General features: G+C 33.6%; 2 protein-coding genes across 3 annotated transcripts; both read left to right on the top strand.

Annotated features, from left to right (window-relative positions):
• Nucleotides 1–174: 174 nt before the first annotated feature.
• LOC146531899 (uncharacterized) lies at nucleotides 175–13,983 on the top strand. Its single transcript, XM_085197290.1, has 21 exons — nucleotides 175–445; nucleotides 525–654; nucleotides 748–857; nucleotides 1,666–1,813; nucleotides 2,883–3,011; nucleotides 3,408–3,678; nucleotides 4,083–4,240; nucleotides 5,295–5,515; nucleotides 6,185–6,344; nucleotides 6,775–6,906; nucleotides 7,102–7,238; nucleotides 7,376–7,402; nucleotides 7,919–8,086; nucleotides 8,599–8,809; nucleotides 9,525–9,668; nucleotides 10,078–10,765; nucleotides 11,040–11,320; nucleotides 11,831–12,003; nucleotides 12,326–12,460; nucleotides 13,077–13,182; nucleotides 13,646–13,983. Exons 1-21 carry the CDS (start codon nucleotides 342–344, stop codon nucleotides 13,970–13,972), a joined length of 3,960 nt encoding a protein of 1,319 aa, XP_085053416.1. The 5' UTR covers nucleotides 175–341; the 3' UTR covers nucleotides 13,973–13,983.
• Nucleotides 13,984–14,237: 254 nt separating this feature from the next.
• Nucleotides 14,238–19,375, top strand: LOC146531898 (activating signal cointegrator 1). 2 transcript variants are annotated; one of them, XM_085197202.1, is made up of 12 exons: nucleotides 14,240–14,398; nucleotides 14,477–14,601; nucleotides 14,675–14,860; nucleotides 15,389–15,507; nucleotides 16,017–16,165; nucleotides 16,518–16,681; nucleotides 17,142–17,311; nucleotides 17,532–17,689; nucleotides 18,131–18,252; nucleotides 18,531–18,627; nucleotides 18,986–19,083; nucleotides 19,251–19,375. In XM_085197202.1, exons 1-12 carry the CDS (start codon nucleotides 14,331–14,333, stop codon nucleotides 19,334–19,336), a joined length of 1,542 nt encoding a protein of 513 aa, XP_085053328.1. In that variant the 5' UTR covers nucleotides 14,240–14,330; the 3' UTR covers nucleotides 19,337–19,375. The 2 variants fall into 2 exon arrangements, with proteins under 2 accessions (XP_085053329.1, XP_085053328.1); XM_085197203.1 differs by lacking the exons at nucleotides 18,531–18,627; nucleotides 18,986–19,083 and having other exon boundaries at nucleotides 14,238–14,398.
• The last annotated feature ends 3 nt before the right edge of the window (nucleotides 19,376–19,378 follow it).

Below are 19,378 nucleotides of genomic sequence, written 5' to 3'. Positions count from 1 at the left end.
GCACATGACAATATTATTGATAATAACCCTGAATTCCCCAATATTGCCGTAAGAAACCTTTCTAAGAATCTACAACAATATCGAAACACCGGCCGCATACAAACAATATTATTGTACGTCTATGGCACGGCTATTTCTAATATATTTGTATTATCTATGGTTGTCAGTCACATTTGTCATGTTTACGTTTACTTTGAAAAACATATTTAGGATGGATTTCATTTCACCACTAAGTTAATATTCTTAATATAAATAAAATGACATTCATACATTGTATTTAATTACTTGCTAGTAATGTATTTATTTATTAATTTACATATGAATTTGGTGTAATATATATAATGGATAAAGTTCAGGATAATTATTCTAAACCCTTAGATATAAATACAGAGGACGAAAAATCGTCCAATAATAATTTAAAGAGTCGTGGTGCTAAACGCAAAAGGTAAATATTTTATTTCTTACGGCATTAAATATAATTACCATATTATTAAGCTGTAAATTTCTTGTTATATCAACTAAAGGATAAACAGTAGCAGTAGCACTGATGGAGATGATGTTTTACCTGAGAATACTTTTGATATGGAAAAGAATCTTTACGCTTCAGCTATTAAAAATAATTTAGATGATGTCAGTGTAAAGAAAATTTTAAAGGTTAGTTTCTATTTATGTTACCATATTGAACTCTTCTACAATTCCATTAAATGACTAATTATCTTTATTTACTAAGTACAATTAATATTGCAGAAAGTAGTTACAAATGATCATGTTCTGGCACTTGTTAAGTTACGTGAAGAAGAAGAGGAATCAGGAACAGAAGAGAAACTTCGTCCTAAAATAACAAGATCCAAAGCTAAGTGAGTATTTTGCCTAAATATAGTAAACCTATTGTTTTTAGAGTTCCTTCCATATCTTTTAAGGAAAGGAAAGAATGGAAAAAAGGAACCCTAATTATTTTGTTGTCCGTCGGTCTGTCACCTGTCTTTCACCTGATGATTCTAGTTTTATTCTTGCTTTGCTGCTAGCATATATGTTTTGGATTATTTTTATACATATTGTAGAGATCCTCTCAGCTTTAAGACTGTCCCATATTGTCTCCTGGATAATGCTGTCAATTGCTTTAGAGTAGTTGATGAAGGCCATGTACAAAGGTTTGTTTTATTCATTACACTTGTCCACCATCTACCTGACTGTATGTATGTGGTCTGTTGTGGCAAAATTTCTCCTAAAATAGCCTGTTTCATCGGTTGACTTTGGTCTACTGTTGTGCTTATTCAATTTAAAATCAATCAATCAATTTTGGTTTTGAAGCTTGTTGGTCGGTAGTTTCCTTTATCTTCTTTGGGGCTTTTTTATATATGAAAATTATGTGTGATATTAGAATGTCATTGTAAATTTTCATCAGTTTTTCAGTTGGTCTATTTCGCTTCTTTCAATTTTTATTTCTATATCTTGTAGTGTTGATGTTACAAAAGCAGATAAATCTTCATTTTTTTTACTACACTTTTATTGGTTAGCCTCTGGCAGTCTAAATAACATTGTAATACAATGTTATTTTTTCTATTATTCATCTCGAGATTGACTATGTTTTTTATTTGAAACCTCCATCTCACTCCTTAATTTTTCATTCTCCACTATAATATAAAGAATATTACATATTTTCAGAGAATTGTTGAAAGTATCCCCAGGGTCTCTTTCATGGAATATGGAACTAACACCAATAGTGCATATACCAGTCAACATCACACCTGAAGTGAAAGCCTTAATAGCTCAAGAGCTACCTGAAGATGAAGATGATGAAGAATATGAACCTGTAGGTAGAATAAATTTTCCAAGCAGTTCACATTATATGTCATGTACTAGGGTAGACAGAGAGAACTTAGTGTCAAGACACTCCATTCACCTTGGAAGATTCACATGGAAGTCAAGATCTTGTTTAGTACAATGTTTTTAAAGCAACATAAACTTTTTAGATAACCTAAAATTTGGTTGAGTGGGGCTTGCTTATTATTATGACACAGGACAAAATATTTTTCTTAATTAAGTGTGGAATGGCACTTTAGAAATGTAAAAAAATAAAAGAAATATATATTATATTAAATAGCATTCTCTCTGACCAAATGATAATTCCTTGGGTAGTGGAAATTTGTAACAATCTTCCTACAGACATGCTGTAACAAGCCTATAAGAATTTCAATATAGTCTGATAAGAATGTACAGTTTAGTTGGCCACAGCCAGTTGTGGAATAATACTTTAAAAATGTAAAAAATCTTGCATGGTCTTAGAGAAGTGTGAAATTGATAATGATTTATTGCTTTTTGATTGCCCCACCATGGTTTCAAACATACCCCTTATAGAATTTATTTAGAATTTATTAGAATTTATTTGCAGTTGTGATTTTTAGATGACCTTGCTTTTTCCTTGAATCTCAATATAGATCAAATGTGACTCTAGAAATATGAGATCAATGAAAATATATGAATTTGTTTATTTTTTCATTTAACAACAAATTGTTAATATTAGTAATTGTTGTTTATATGAATATACACAGTTGTCTCTGATAATATTATAAAAGTGTCACAAGGGGTGATCACTTTATGAGTTCGACATTTTTGTATCTTGAGAAAATCACTTTACTATTTCCCTGATAAAGGTGTTCATATTAATATAGACTACATACACATATGGACTACAGTATCTTGTACCACATATTACAGTGTAGATTCATTTGGACATACCATCATAATAGCACTTGGAATCACATATATTTTTTTGTTGTTGGAATAATAATTTAATTCAAAAACTGAATAAAAATAATGTTATTTTAGTTGCTGTTTTCTTTTATTATTCCAAATTAACATAAAAGTATGTTTTTTCATAGAGTGACGATGATCATGGCCTGGAGTCATGTAGCGATATAGACTCACAGCCTCGGACGCCGGCGACGCCCAAAAATCAAAAGAAACCTAGTCCTAAAGTAGTTCAAGATGGTCCTTTTAAAGTGCCACAGGTAAGATAAGTAGATAAATTTTATAATGTATAGATATCCTTTCTGTGTTTCATATTTTGTGTTTGTATTTCAAAAAGTAAAATTAATTATCGAGGCCAGTAATTGTAGTGCACTGTCAAAAGTGTTCAATGGTAAATTTGACAGGTTGTGGGTTCCACTTGAAGGAAGAAGAAGGAAGTTTTGCACTTGAAGGAATGAAATGTTGTTATTTCATTGCCCTGGTTAGAAGATAAAGCGCGCCATTAAGTTTTACCACTCTACACAATGTCTTGGAATTTGAATGCTGTGTGGGGAATGGAGTGTCCTAACACTAAGTTCCCTTTGCGTAAACTGTTATATGAGGCAATACAACGTGCCAAAAAATATAAAGTAAAACATTTACAACTGACATTTCAGGAAGTCAAAACACCAGTTTGTAGAAAACTAGACTTGGAAAATGAAGAAGCCACCATAGCTCTACGTACTCGGTCAAAACTTTCCCTATCAGCGACTCCTATAGAACATATAGAGGAATCATTTGTACCACCTGATGACTTGCCGATGCCGGTCGTCGATGATCTATGGAGTGAATTCTTAAACGAATGCCTAAATCCTGCTTCCAATGTGAGGAACGAGGATGACGATGAAGCTGATCCGGAATACAATGTTGCTGCTGATCCGGATGCCAGTTAGTATGCCTTTTTATAATCAGCCAGGAGGTTAGGAGGTCAGTCTTGGCGCAGGGGCACAAAGCGTGACTGTAAAACCGACTGCTTGTCGGTGTGAACCCCACTCGAGGAGATGAAATATTTATTTAAAGTTGTATTTATCAATAAAACCAAATTGTAGAAAAATTTGGAAGTAATTAAATTGTTGTTGCTTTGTTATTTATTTAGCGAAGTGATAAATATTTGCTCCATTTTATCGATACTGAACAGATTTCGATGAAATTTTCCTGTATAATGTACAAATATATTAAATGTATTCAAAATTTTGAATAGGAAACGGAGGTTCCGTTATATGACAGGTATTATTATTGTTAAGGGACCTTAGGAACTTGAACTAGTTTTTAATGATAGATTTAATTTTCAGATGAAGAAGACGAAGAATCGTTAGAGAGTAGCATAATAAAGATATCTCGTAAAGAATTGAATGATTTAGTCACTGAGTTGTTTGATGTACTTCCAGAGGCTCCAGTGGAGCCTTTACAGGACATACAAAGTGTTTTAGATCAAGATAAGGGTTTTGAGGTAGAAATTTATATTGTTTTGTAATTTTATTTAGGGGATAACGTTTGACTGTAAGTGCGAGGATAGTGGGGCAAAAATATAAAGTTGGTTATGGTATCTTAGGATACTTTAACCTATCTACTCGATGAATGTTACCAGAGCAAGAAAAGTTGATGCGTTTGTCACGTAAGCTTAATTATGTTAAAGTATCCCTCTCAAATCTTTCCTCATAAGATGAAAGGAACCCGGGAGGAAAAGAGACAAGTGTACGCGTTAACCAAAAAAAATCTCCTTTGTCATCGCCAGTCTCCCACAACACTCCCCTTATAGCGGCGCCCAATATCAGCACATTGGTCCTCAACGATTCGAGTGACTGCCAGTATCGCGATCATGTGGAAAGCAAGACCAAGTAGGCCTTGAAGAAACTGTGGGTCATCAGCAGAGCGAGACAGTACTTCACGCCAAAACACCGATTGTGTTGTGATAATATAGGGCCCAGGTTCGGCCTGATATGGAGCATTGTTCTCAACTATGGGCTGGTGCATCCTAGTATCAGCTTGAATCATTTGATCGCATACAACGTAGAGCCGTTCGAATCGTTAGAAACCCAATGTTCTGTGCAGGGCTTGACACATTGCGTAGAGCTAGCGCATTGCGCCTCGCTGTGCGTTCTCTACCGCATTTATCATAGGGAGTGTACTGGGGAAATTTTTGACTTATTACCGGCCGCGGAATTTTATAACCGCATAGTACGTTACAAACTAATACCATCCACACCATCTGGATACGTGGCACTCCACTACTGTGCGGTTTCGTAGGAACATCCTTCCACGCGCCACGGAACTGGAATGGCCTACCTGCCGCAATGATTCCGCGCCCGAAACCTTCTAAAAGCGCGTCTATCTCCACATTGGCGGTCAGCAACGCACCTGTAGCTCTTTTAGTGTTACACGGGGTCATGGGCGGCGGTGATCACTTACCATTAGGTGACCCGCACGCTTCTCTTTTCCATAAAAAAGTTACCCAAACGCATCATATAAAGTTTAGTGATTATTACTGTTTTAAATTTTTCCAGTTAACTTCTCAACATTGGGAGGGCAAACAAGAACCGATATCTGATGAAGAACATCACCCTACTTCAACAAATATGGCGGCCAAGGTCAAAATAGAACCTAGACTTTCAATAGGAAAAACTGAGGTGGAGGAAAGTAACGAAATTGAACAGAATATTATAAATAATATTATCGATGTTCCCATGCTTGTGCCGATAAGTCGACCTGTAAAGAAGACCACGTGGTTATTATTTTATTTTGTATTTTTTTAACTTATTTTAGCACCATTTAGTTGTCCAGTTATGATATTATGATGTTATGTTGTCGTTGCATTAGAAGAGAAGACAATAATAATGTTATAATAAATAAAAAAAAAATATGAATAAAAGAAAGGGTCACGCTGTATTCCGCACACAGAAGGGTAAGCAGAGGGAACTTCGTATTAAGACACTCCGTTCCACAGTTTCCGCCAAATTCTGGAGGCATTGCGTGTTGAGTAACGGAACTCAACGCCACGCTTTGCCTCGACACCAGAGCGAAGAAATGAAAATATGAATTTAAATAATTATTTTCTTTCCTCGAGTAGGGATCGAACCCACAACGAGTCAATTTTGCAGCACACTGTGCCTCTGCGCTACGACTGGCTACTACTACCTATTGCTAACTATTATTATGATTATTCTTAAAATCATTGCTAGAGCCCGCTGTGGCACAGCGGCACAGCGTTAAACTATAAACGCGACGGTTGTGGGGTTGAATTAATTATTTTTCTCATTCTGGTAATAAACAAAACAAAGCACGGTGTTGATTTCCTTCACAACATGCAAATTGTCAAAAAATCGTCCATGCGCACGGAACAAGGTGTCTTAACCTTTGTGGGATACAGCATGAAGCTATGATTTTTTTCTTTCAGTGCAGAAGCCCAAGTACCAACTGAAGTTATTATTTCAGTGGAAGAAACGAAAGAAGTGAGACTTCCATCAAAAAACGGGCTGTCCCCACCTGCACCTTTAAAGAACCTGGTTACCAATGAACCAACAATAGTTGAGATTGAAGTAGATGGAAATGTTAAGGTTATTATTCCTTTCTATTATTTCTTTTCAGCATGTGACAGAACGGACGAACGTATAATGCGACCGTTATAGGCTAGTTTATAATTAAATAGAAAGAATTATTTAGTATTTTCGTATCCTCGCTCTGTAAAAAATGACCAAACGCGGCATTCAGTTTTGCCACCCAATATGCATTGTCTCGAGATTTCAGAGGGGCATGTGGATAGGAGTTTCTCAACACTAGGTAACCTCTGTCTACCAAAATTAAAAAAAATAGCACTATTATTTATTATTTAACAATTTTTAAAGTGTTATTGCACACTTAGGATAGAAAACCATATGTTCAAATGTATTGCTTAGCGGTTAGAACGCTTGGACGGTTTCCAAGAGGCTTAATTTTTTATATGTTTTCTTAAAAGTATTTATACTTCTATTAGTTTCCTACTTACAGATGTATCCAGAACAAATACTCATCTTTCAACAGCAACTACGACAACACGTACAACTGGCGGCTTCTAATTTCTTACAATTATACATACACCCAACTTTATGGTCTTATGCACCGCAATACAAAGAATATTTGGTATGTAGTTATCATTTTTTTATTATTACTTAAGTTTCACGCTTGATTTTAGAAGTCATCCTTACTCTTGATTACTTTTCTTCCCGGGCATCAAAAGTTTAGAGAGCAAGCCTAGCTTCAAGACGGCCACAGCTCGTCAATCCATTTATACAGCAATATCGCTATTTGATTTAATTGTAATATTTTTATCAACAGACATCACTCTACTCAATGGTAGTAAATGACAGTATTGCAATAGTCGATGTTTGTAATTTAAAACCAGCGTTAGAATTGGTGCATTGTTGGGAAAACACATTGTCAGAAAACACAAAGGAGTCTCGAGAGATGGTTAAGTGAGTATTTTTTGTCTTAAAGTAATTGGAAATAAAATACTTTTTAGATAACTTTTTTGGATTTTAACTCAGACATTTTGGAAAACTTCTACTATGAAACTAAATGATACATCAAATATTTTCTTTTACTTTTTCAGATTTCTCACTAATGAAGTGGACAAATGGTAAGAAAAACTTATTCTTTCTCATCATCATATTTATATATTATTTTCTCAGCTTCACGCTATATTCCGCATGTAGCAAGGTACATGCAGACGGAAGACAGACGGAAGTTAGTGTTAAGACACTCCACTCTCTACTTTCGGCCGAAACGTATCGATACTATCGATACTGCCGATACTATCGTTTCCTAGAAATTCAATAGTATCTATTTAATCGATACAATTGACTGTTATATCGATCGCATGGGCTTTTTTAGATTTAAACTATCGATTGCGAAACTATCGATAGTTTGGCAACACTATATTATAATACTACAAAGGCTCGCTCGCTACAAATCCCTGTACGCGTCTCCCATTAGTCCGCCAGTCGACCAATCAGCGAGTAGCTCGCCACTACCGTGACACTAGCGATAGCGCTATTTCTGACTTTAGTTCACTGAAACTATACTTAATGGCGTTTCGCTAAGTTATATTATAAAACCTATATGCCGACATGTTTTTTTTTTTCTTTTTTTCCAGTCGTCGTCGCTCAGCCGCAAATGCAGTATATATGGGCGATTTTCATGAGACATTTAAAAAGGTGGTGGCGAATAATCCAGTGTTTTTATATCCGCATCTTTTACCACCTGTGCCTTACAGGTCCGAGTTTCATCATAAAAGGTTCAACTATTTGCCTTCCGAGGACAAGTGAGTGTATTAAAATTTTTTTTTAGTATTTTCTTCTCATCAAAACTGTCTTTTGTTTATGGCTTCGACCTCGTAGGAGATGGAAACAGCTGACGGATGACTCAATCTGATAGCCCAAGGTAATTCTTACTAACTGTAGGGGCTAACGTTATATAAAATCTAGACCATCGTCGATAAATGGATTATTTAAGTTCAATAGTGCTAACAGTAGTTTATTTGACTAAACTATATTTTGAACTGAATTGATTTAAAAAATAGTAAAATAGTAGTCGTGGCGCAGGGGCACAAAGTGTGATTGTAAATGCGACTGGTTGTGGTTTCAATTTGCATTCGACGAAATTAAATATTTATTTAAATTGATATTTCCATTTCTTCGCTCTGGTGTCGACGCAAAGCACGACGTTGAGTTCCGCCACTCAACACACATTGCCTCCAGAAATCGGCGGTTCCCTCTGCCTACTCCGCTGTACAAAAGAGCGTGAAACTGATTCTATTTAATATAAAAACTACAGATTAATAGTCCTCGGACTAGACCAGTTCTGGCGCCACATACAGTCCAACCCGAAAGTGTTCCGCCTGAAGGCGAAAGCGCGCGGGCGCGGCTGGCTCACGGAGGCGGCGCGCCTCGCCCGCGAGTGCACGCTGCCCACAGGTCTGGTAACGGCACGCGCGCTGCTTTGTCATGTACAGGTCGCGCGCCGCGCCGAGGACGGCGCTATATACGTAAGTCTTGGCCCTTTATACAAGTGGGAGCGTCAGCGCTCCTTTTACGGGAACAGCATATAGGGTAAAATATTTCAAAACCGTACCTAAAGTAATGAATCAAGATACCTCAACCTCTTAGACGTAGGGTTTTTTTTGCATTTCACGATGTTTATCCATGTTATTGTTATCTATTATTGTTATACCAATAATGATAACAATAACACCTACTACAAATGTTTGAAAAAATAACTTTTTTTTTATTTTTGGCATAATCTCTTTTCTTTTCATTGTATATATTGTATACTTTTATTTGAGTAGTTAAAACTTTGTATTGTTATTACTAGAATTCGGGCTTTGATTTTGAAATTGGTATAAATGTTTTTTTTAGCTTTGATGAATTCTACTGATGAAATAGTATTTCAAGTTGATGTACATCATCGTTAGTTATGGTTCACATTTAAGTGGGTCGATTCTAACTAGAAATAATAAGCAATTATTTTTATTTGACCGTATTAATGGAATACAATAGTTACTATAAAAATTGTGATGATACAATTTTCATTCATTTGTATAATAGTAAAATAGCTATAATTTGATACGAAATGATTTCGTTTTCCCATAAACCTGACGTCATTACCAATTAAGGTTAAATACATGAAAAATAATGTATTTTAACTTCGTATTTGTATACGTTAAAAATTATTATTATCATATAAAAATTTATAATTTTCAGCGATATTTTAAATACAACGAAATACAGCCAGTGAAGCACAAATTATATCCATTTAACCCTAAAATAACTCTCTATGAACAACCGGAAATGGAAATGCCACGTATATGGATTAAATATCTGGCTAAAAGTAGTAAGAGGTTTAAAGTAAGTATCTAAATTAATTAAATTTATTTAATATTATTAACTTATTTTATTATATATTATATAATATTTAATTTCATTTAATAAAATTTGCACTGAGATGTTGTCTGAGTGAGAAGGGGTTCTCACTCATTACAATTTATCTGTAATGTTTCAAAGGTTGTCTGGTAAATGGCCGTATACGCGACGATTGTGGGTTTCATTCTCTTTATGGTGAAGTTAATAAAACGTTTTATTATTAATGTACGTTATCTCATTTATGTATCCGTGAATTGATTACTTTTACATATTACCTAAGATTGCAGTTATATATAGTTTTTTAATTGATTTAAATCAAATATCGTTTATAAAATTTATTCTAAAAAAATCTCTTTTGTTTTTAAAAAATGCTAATATTATTATACATTTTCAGAATTATTTGTATAAACAGCGTCATGGTCAAACTGAACCACAAGGTGTTGAAGTGGAATTTGGCAAAAATATTAATGCTAATATTGAAAAAACTCCGCTACCCATAGATTTTACCAAAGAAATCTTATGCACAAGATTGAATGTGTTGCCCATAGCACCCAAACCAACTTTGGTGGACAAAGTCGATGTGCCCATACAAAAAACGGAACAGACAACGACTTTGCTATCGAGTAATATATATACAATTATTCATACAAGTAATGGCACGCAACTAGTTCCCATTCAAGTACAAACAAGTACTGTCAACAGTACTATAACACCCATTTGTACCCCACTCGTCACAGATACAAAAATCGATAACAGAATCGATTCGAATAATCAAAACGTTACAGCTAGTAATAAATCGATTATTTATTCGAACCATTGTAAATGTTGTCGGGTGTTTAGACAAATTGTAAAAAAACAAACACTTATCACGGATTATTTTAATTCTTACACAAAACGAAAAGAATGCTGCGATTGCACAAACAAAAAATATCCGAACATATCGAATAAATTAAAAATATTGATTAATAATTTTAAAAGGCTTTCAAATGTGGTTTATGACGAATTGGTAAATAAAATAGAAGAATGCAAAACTGGTTTTAGATGTAATGAGGATATAGCTGGCAGCAGTTCTAAGGATTTTGGTAATTATAGAGTATTTATTATACTAGCATATACATTCTATCATTGATCCGTCAATTCATCGATTCATGCATTTATCGATCCGTGAATCTGTTGATCCAACGACCAATCTATCGGTCGATCTCGATTACCAATCCATTTATCGAGTGATCTATCCAACAATATACTAATTTAAGCAGTATTTGAACTATCATCATATCATACGTTTTACATATTATTTTAATATTTTGACATTAAACTAAATTTTTATAATTAACTTAATTTATTAATTTTCAGATTCTGCAATAAAATTTCAAATTAAAGTGCTAGAGAGATGTAATATAGCAAGAAATAACATGATCAAAAGATCACTAAATTCAATATTTAACAAATTCGACGTTATAAATGGCAATGTTTTTGAACTTTTTAAAGACTTATTTCAAGCGTTCGATGTAGAATTGGTTGATATGTATAAAGAATTGTTAGGTTTCCTAACTGCAGAACAAGCTGAAACAATGGATGTCTTCAAAGATTATTTCGTCGGAAATTGTATGGAAGATTTGATGGAGAAAGTTGAGGTACTATGTTTTTATATTATTTCATAGAATTTGAGTGGCTAGTGTTTTATCACGCAAAGCAGGATAGGCAGAAAATAAGAAGTATTTGAAATATATATATTTATTTCTGCTCGAATTGGAGACATCACATGTTGAGTGGTGGAACTCAACTCCAAAAATTGTTTACATTTCCAGTAGGAATCGAGTAGGAGATGTTTTCCTGATAAATAAACTATATTATTGTGTAAAGTATCATCTAAATCCGTTCAGTAGTTTTTGTGCAATCAAACATCCATCCTCACACACTTATAATATTATTTGTAGAAGATTAAAATGTAAAAAGTTTACTGAAATTATAATTGCTCATACTGTATTGTGTTAATTACATATGCTAATGACAAAATACATTTATACTCCGAATTTTGACGTATAAGCAAATTTATATCATATTTTAAAATTGCGTAACAGTGCAATGAATTTAAATATAAAATTTTATGCTAGTTATTTTAATTAATAATATAATGTTTATAGGAGCAAGTACAAAGCAGAAAAGAGAAGAGTAAAATATTTGAAGTCTTAAAAGACATATATTTAGATAATTTATTGAAAAGTTGCGACATTTGTTGTAAGTTAATGGAATGTACACAAGAGTTTCCCAAATTAGTCAAATACATATACTCGTTGTTTCCTCATCGACGGAGAGAGTAAGTGATAATATTATATTACATTAAGATTTTTGATTTTCGCTATTATTATACACGGAACGGAAATATCTTAACCTGGGCAATCTCCCTCCTCTTCTCCTCTATTAAGGGATACAGCGATCAAACAATCGCGTATTTTTTTATTGGAAATATTCAACGCGCTAATCGCTAATTAAGTTATACGAAATTTTTATATGCTTGTATCTGGTACACAAATAATAATCATTTGGTAAGAGAGAATGTTATTAATAATTAATTAAAAATATTTAAAATTGTAATTCATTCATTTGTCTTGTTTACTATTATTCCTGTTAATATTTAGAATCAGAATAAAAGAAACATGTCAGCCAGCCCCAGAAATAATATCAAATGAAACCCAGGAAAACCAAAGCGACACAATCAGGCTATGTGACGAAACTACGGCTACTATGGATTATGAAGCTGAAGACTCGGACAGGTATCGATAATAAAACTATCATCAATTTATTTGAGGCCATCAGCTGTGGATTCGATTCCCACTCGGCAGATATATTTTTTTTCTCGCTCTGGTATCAGGACAAAAATGTGTGGCCTTAAGTTCCGCCACTCACAGGTGGACAGTGGGAACGTAACGTCTTTACGTGTTTTTATTGCTATTGTATTCGTTATTGCGTATTTAAATACGCCCTTAATAGGAACTGCTCTAGAATGCTAAGTAGTTTATTTTTGCATCTGTTTAACGGCCATACCATACATTGACTTGAATTTATTAAATTTTAGACCGTCTTTGTCACAGCTGGTCACTTTTGTGAATCTCTCTCTACCTAGTGTGTAGTCATGTTTTGTAATTTTCCATCTAGAAATTATTTAATTGAGAATTGAGAGCTTTTCGAAATTATGCTCTCCATATTATTTCCCGACCCCCCCTTCCAGAAAGAGGAAGTATTTGACAATGAACGCGATGGTTATAGGTTCGATTTCGTAATTTTAAATAATTATAGATTTTCTAATGGGTTGAAGTGTCACCTATGAAGCTAAAAGAAATGGAAAAGTAATTTCTCTACAAGATTATAAATATTGTTATTTAATTTCAGTGTAGAAAAAGAGCAAGAGGAAATTGACGAAGCCAAAAAAAATGACACTCCGTCATCACCCAGAGAGAATTCTTCACCGAACCGTCTAGTCATTACTATTAAAAGTGTATGTATTAATAAACTGGAGCTATCTGGCTGTTAACACAAGGATTGTGGATTTGATTTCCAATCAGAATTAATTAATAAGCAGTATTTTCACCATTCAACCCGGAATGTCTCGAAAAAAGGGCGGTTCGTGGGAAAAGTGTGGAACAATAACCTAAATGATGTTCACTTGAACAAAATTTCTTGTGTAACAAAATTTCCTGTACTGTATTGGGATATAATGCATGATAAAAATATTGTCAAAAATTGCAAACATTTAAATATAATTATAATTGAAAATTAATTACCTTATTATATATAATTATTAGACACTCAAACACGGCTTCGCTCGCTTACTTTTTTTTATATTACAACCAAAGATAATATATACGACTATATATAATCAAAAGTCGGTTGAGTAGTTTTGATGTGAAAGAGTAACAAACAGACTTACATTTACGTGTATAATATTAATATGATTACAGGAAAATGGTGATACATCAGAACTTATTATGACAGAAGACGAAGACAGTGACGACTCTTCAAATATGTCGACTTTAGTAATGTCTGAAGACGAATTGAAACATGAAGCTCCAGAATGGCGGCGAGATGAAGATAAATTAATTCTAGAAGTATTAAAACAATACCTAACTCCTGAAGAAATTAAAGATAAAACAATACTTGAGATTATTGATGAAAAAAATGTGATGAATATTATTGCTGATAGTTTAACGCATAAGTCCATGTGTGATGTTAGAGACCGAATTTTGTATTTATTAAGAATTTTAAATGATAATGAAACTAGTAAATAATTTTTGTTTTATATTGTTTTTTTATTTATTAACTACCTTCAAAATATTCCAATAATTTCATCTATACTTATATATAATAAAATCATAAAAGGGCCAGTGTGTAAGCGGAATATTTAAAAAAAAAAATATTGGGAACCTTTTGGTTTTGGTTTTTCTATCTACGCGACATAAGGGAAGTTATTTGTGGTCCACTGATACGCCTAAAAGACATAAAACAATGAAATAGAAAATTTACGTCAAATACAGCTGACGATGTCGTGTCAAAATATGACATTGAATTGACATTTCCAAAATATTGCTTATTCGATTCGGGAATCAGAACTCATATAAAATTAGTTAACATTGTGAAATATAAAAAATGGAACAATGGATTAGTGAAGGCTTGTCGAAAATACTGGATTTCGAAGTTCCTGAAGACCTTATAAAGTAAATTGTCTATAACAATTATTATAATATTTTATTTTAGCCATATGCCGTTGTATAAAACAAACGATTTTATTTCAGATACATTTTATCAATTCAGAATGAAGCTGAATTAAATGATTATCTTAAGACATTACTTGATTTCGATAATTCACAGCATAAAACTTTCTACTTAGAATTAACTAAAAAGTTATTTCCTCCGAAAGGTTAGTATCCTTTAACTTTTTTACTTTGGTATGGTTACAGTAATTTGAAATATAATTAACTTGATTTATATAGCTGGATCGCTTACACGACAACAAAGAAAAAAAATTGTAAAAAATAAACATCAGCAAGATTTTGTAAGTACTGAAAAGCCAATAGTACAAGAGGAAGTCGAGCCTGAAAGTAAATCTAAAAAGAAGACAAAATTTGTAAACTTATATTCACAAGAGGGCAAAAATGCTCAAGTCATTTTAATAAAAGGTAGGTTTATATTATACATCCAATAAATCAATAATTTGAATTTTAACTCACATTTGATTTCGGAAAATTTAGTACTCTTAGTAATTCAGCGAGCCAGCTTCTGATTTTTTATTGTATTATTGCTAGCCTTACAGAAGTAACATTTATAAATAATAATTGTTTTATAATTTTATAGTAGTTATCATTTTGTTATGCATTAGGCATTACTACCAATAAAAAGTGTGTGGTGGTATTTAATAAAAAAAACTAGCTCCACGCTGGTATCCCACACACAGGGTATTCAGAGGGAACTTAGTGTTAGGACACTCCATTCCCCGCATTCCGCAAAATTCTGGAGACATTGCATTTTGAGTGGCAGAACCTAACGACACCCTTTTCCTCAACATCAGAGCAAAGAAACAGAAATTTAAGTAAATAATTCATTTCCTAAAGTGGGGATCGAACCCACAACCAGTCACATTAACAATTACACTTTGTGCCCCTGCACCATGACTGGCCTAGAAATTTAGTAAAATTGTTATTTATCAGGCAGACATCACTGTGACTGCCAAGCATCTAAACATGAACTAATCAACAACTGTCTGCAATGCGGTAGGATTGTCTGCAAACAAGAAGGTTCCGGACCATGTCTGTTTTGTGGTAACCTGGTAATTAAAAAAAATCATATTTTTTTCATTGTTTTATTCATATAATAGATATTTTTATCTAATTTCAAACATAAAATTCTGACTACATATTTTTTAAATTTAAGTATTTGTGTACTTTAAAACTATCTAATAAAGATAACAATATCTTTCAAAATATATGAGTATTTATTCGGGAAAATACTTTGCTGGTGGTAGATCCCAGTCTCCAGACTAGCTGCCAAATTTCATTTCAATTCTAGTCAACTGGGAGCACCGTATTTATTTATATAATTTAAAAGGATAAGGAATACGATTTTTGCAGAAAATCAAGGAACTTTAGATCTGTGTATATGATTTTAATTTCAACTCGATTTCTCCAAGTCTTACAGAGATAAAGGGTCTTGATAGACAGACAGACAGACGGGCGGGTGGATAACAAAGTGATCTTATAAGTGTTCCTTTTTTCCTTAAATTACTTTTGACCCTAAAAATTAAACAAAATCTTTTAAAAATTTTAAACTATTTTAAAGGTCTGTACACCAGATGAGCAAAGAGAAATTAACGCAAAGACAAAGTCCAGTGCTAAACTTATGGAGTCATTAATGGAAAAGAGCCGTCCAAAAGGATGGGAAGCGGCACTCTCACATAGGAATAGATTACTTGAATATGATAGAACTAGGTATGGTAATCATTTTAAATAATTTATATGTTTTTTATGAAGTGCGTTTAGCTATTTACACTATAATAAAACATAAAGAAACAATTTGCAAAAAATCTCTTTCTGTTTATTTGGGCTAATCTTCGGGTACATACGAGTATTTGTATGTACTTATATTTTCTCAATGTTGTGAAACCAAGTGTTAATACACTCTGTTACTCACCGTCCTCCTTATTTTCCAGAATCGCGTATTGAAAGACGAAATCCCTCATACCTCATACCTCACCCTGCCATACCAGAATGGGAAAACAAAAATAAGTTTGTTGAAATTAAAAACCAACAAAAATTTTCATATAAATTAACTTTTTCTCAGTGAACGTCGAACTCAAGTGACAGACGACGATAGTGACTACTTTAATACGAACAGCGTGTGGCTCTCTTCCAATGAAAGGGAGAAATTGCAAAAGTACCAACAGTCACTGCATGATAAGAAACACGGTTCGAGGTTGAATAAGAAAATGACGTTTGATTTTGCTGGTAAATAATATATATTTTTTTTATTTTCACGCCGTATCCCGCATATAGCTAGGCAAAGAGAACCTACTGTTAAGATACCCCCTTTCGCCACGCACCAATCAATTTTCATTAGCTACGTATTGAGTGGCGGAACTCAACGCCGCTTTGTCTATTTGTTTTTTGTAGCTTCACGCTGTAGCCCGCACACAGCACACGGCAAAGAGAACATAGTGTTAAGTTACTCTGTCCCTCATTTTTCGTCAAATTCAGGATGCATATAGTTTTGCCTTAACACCAAAGCGAAGAAATGAAAACATAAAATATTTCATTTCCTCGACAGAGAGAGAATCAAACGCTCAACCTGTTGCGTTTACAATCACACACCTGTCACCTGTGCCCCTGTGCAACGACTGGCCTCTATTGTTTAATCCTATTATTAACATCCAAGGTAATATACATATTTTTTCTTTTCTTTTTCAAGGTCGTCAAATAATAGAAGATACAACAATAGAACATGAGGTGGATGTAAATCAAATAAGACAAATGACACAAAACACTTCTTTTAACAATCAAATGTTGAGAACTGATCTCTTATCGGATGCGTCAGCTGATCGTGACGTAGCACCCGGGGTCAATGCCCCTTTGTTACAGGTTTATACAAATATACATATAAATATAATATAAGTGCCTAACTTCTTTTTTTTTTTTTTACGTAAGAACGTTACATCTTTTTTGTCCATCTGCCTGTCTTTCTGTTTGTCCGGGCTAAACCTAAACCTCTGGATCAGCTTAACCGTTTTTTATAATTTAACTGAAAAGTCACTTCTAATTAAAAAGAAAATAATAATAATTTCACTTTATTTACTTCTAGTTCGATCAAACGGTAGAAGTACAAAATTATACACCAAAATCAACCTGGCTCCAATCATCTCGTATCCAAGATCTGGAGTTACAGGAAATGAGTGATAACGGGAAATGTCTGTCGATGCATCAACCCTGGGCCTCCTTACTTGTTGAGGGCATTAAATTGTAAGTATCAAGTTGTTAAAAGGTTTTTAAATATTGGGGCCGACTTTACATATATACTCGACTGTTTGTGGGTTCGATCTTCACTTGTGATTTGCTCTGGTGTTGAAGCAAAGCGCGGCGTTGAGTTTCGCCACGCAATACCTTCAGAATTCGGTGGAAAGTGGGGAACAGAGTGTCTTAACACTAGGTTCCCTCTGCCTACCCTGCTGTGTGCGGGATACAGTGTGAAGCTGAGCTGAGACAAAGCCTTCAGAATTCGACGAAAAGTGGGGAATGGAATGAATGGCGCTCCATTCCCATTAAGATACTTCCATTCCCCACTTCTTTCTTCTTTCACATTCTTAACACTAGATTCCTGCTCTTTCTCTGCCTATTCTGCTATGCGGGGATAGATCGTGAAACTGAACACGTTTTAATAACGCTCCCCCACATGTAAACCAGGCACGAAGGTCGCACGTGGTACACGAGCCACCGCGGCCGGCTCTGGATAGCGGCAACCGTCAAGCCGCCCGACCAAAACGTCGTGCGCGCTTTGGAAAATCAATATCGAGTTTTGTATCCAGGTAAGGTTTACTTCTCTTCGCTAATCAAAACACAAAGTTTCGCAAGTTGGGAAGTGAGTGGAGAACGGAGTGTGGCACATTTTTTTCCTCTGCCTTTGCAAATACCGTTTCCTACCAGTTTTACTTTGGCGAAACCTTACTCTGAGATTTCACTTAACAAAACCAGAGAAACAGAAGTATATTTTGAATTTTAATCGATAAATAGACAATAGATAAAGATTAAAATGTAAAGTAAATGTAATAACATTGTTATATATACAAATGCTATTTTGTTACAGAAAAACAATTCAAATTTCCATCTTTCTATCCGACGGGGTGTCTCCTCGGCTGTGTCAGTATCGATGACTGTCTGCCGCAAGAGGAATATGCTAAAATGTAAGATTAATTTATTTTTATAATAAGATCTTAGATTTTTTTCTATATATAAGAAAAACTTTCAAGACTTTCTGTTAAACATAAGTTATTTGTTGTGTACAATATTCTTTCTGTTATATGTTTTTTGTGCTTTTATTTCTAATGTGGTATATCAATAAATGAATTTCTTCTAAATCCTTTGTATTTCCTGCATTTCCTATATAAAAAAATGGATAATTAAATATTATCATTATTTTAAGTTCAAATTCTTTTCTTCTAATTTTGAATACATACTCTAAAAATAATATAATATTATATGAATATTACTATTTATAGTGCAGTGTGTAGTAGTTATATAAATAACATTTATTTTTTCCAGATATCCTGATGGTGAAAGTGATAGTCCATACGTTTTCATTTGCTCCAATCCTGTCAGTTTGAGATTGCGATTTCCGCTTAAAGGCCAACATAAGATTTGTAAGTTGATTTATTTTTTTCATTTTTTCATAATTGAATGGATAATTCATTCAATCACCAAAAAAGCTTACAAATTATACATTTTTTTGGGTTCATAAACATATATTTTTGTATATTATGTAAATAACATTTTTTTCCCTTTTTTAATGTATATTTTACATTTTTAGATGCTTTGGACAAATCAATTCACCAAGCTGCAGTAAAATCTATACAGAAAATGGCGAAAATGCAAGCAGAAGAAGCTACTAAATGATACAATTAATAGGAAATAGAGATTTTCAATAAAACAAAATGG

Source organism: Heliconius melpomene, chromosome 14 (genome assembly GCF_056956725.1).
Source record: "Heliconius melpomene rosina isolate 202511_hmr_F chromosome 14, ASM5695672v1, whole genome shotgun sequence".
NCBI classification, from domain to species: domain Eukaryota; kingdom Metazoa; phylum Arthropoda; class Insecta; order Lepidoptera; family Nymphalidae; genus Heliconius; species Heliconius melpomene.
This window is presented reverse-complemented; position numbering and strand designations above follow the sequence as displayed.

Excerpts from the sequence above, each read along its gene's own strand:
- LOC146531899 (XM_085197290.1), top strand. The coding sequence starts at position 342 with ATGGATAAAGTTCAGGATAATTATTCTAAACCCTTAGATATAAATACA. Across the intron at positions 1,814-2,882 it reads ATGATGAAGAATATGAACCT|AGTGACGATGATCATGGCCT; the intron begins GTAGGTAGAATA and ends GTTTTTTCATAG. Across the intron at positions 12,461-13,076 it reads GAAGCTGAAGACTCGGACAG|TGTAGAAAAAGAGCAAGAGG; the intron begins GTATCGATAATA and ends ATTTAATTTCAG.
- LOC146531898 (XM_085197202.1), top strand. The coding sequence starts at position 14,331 with ATGGAACAATGGATTAGTGAAGGCTTGTCGAAAATACTGGATTTCGAA. Across the intron at positions 15,508-16,016 it reads GTCTGTTTTGTGGTAACCTG|GTCTGTACACCAGATGAGCA; the intron begins GTAATTAAAAAA and ends ACTATTTTAAAG. Across the intron at positions 17,690-18,130 it reads CTTGTTGAGGGCATTAAATT|GCACGAAGGTCGCACGTGGT; the intron begins GTAAGTATCAAG and ends CATGTAAACCAG.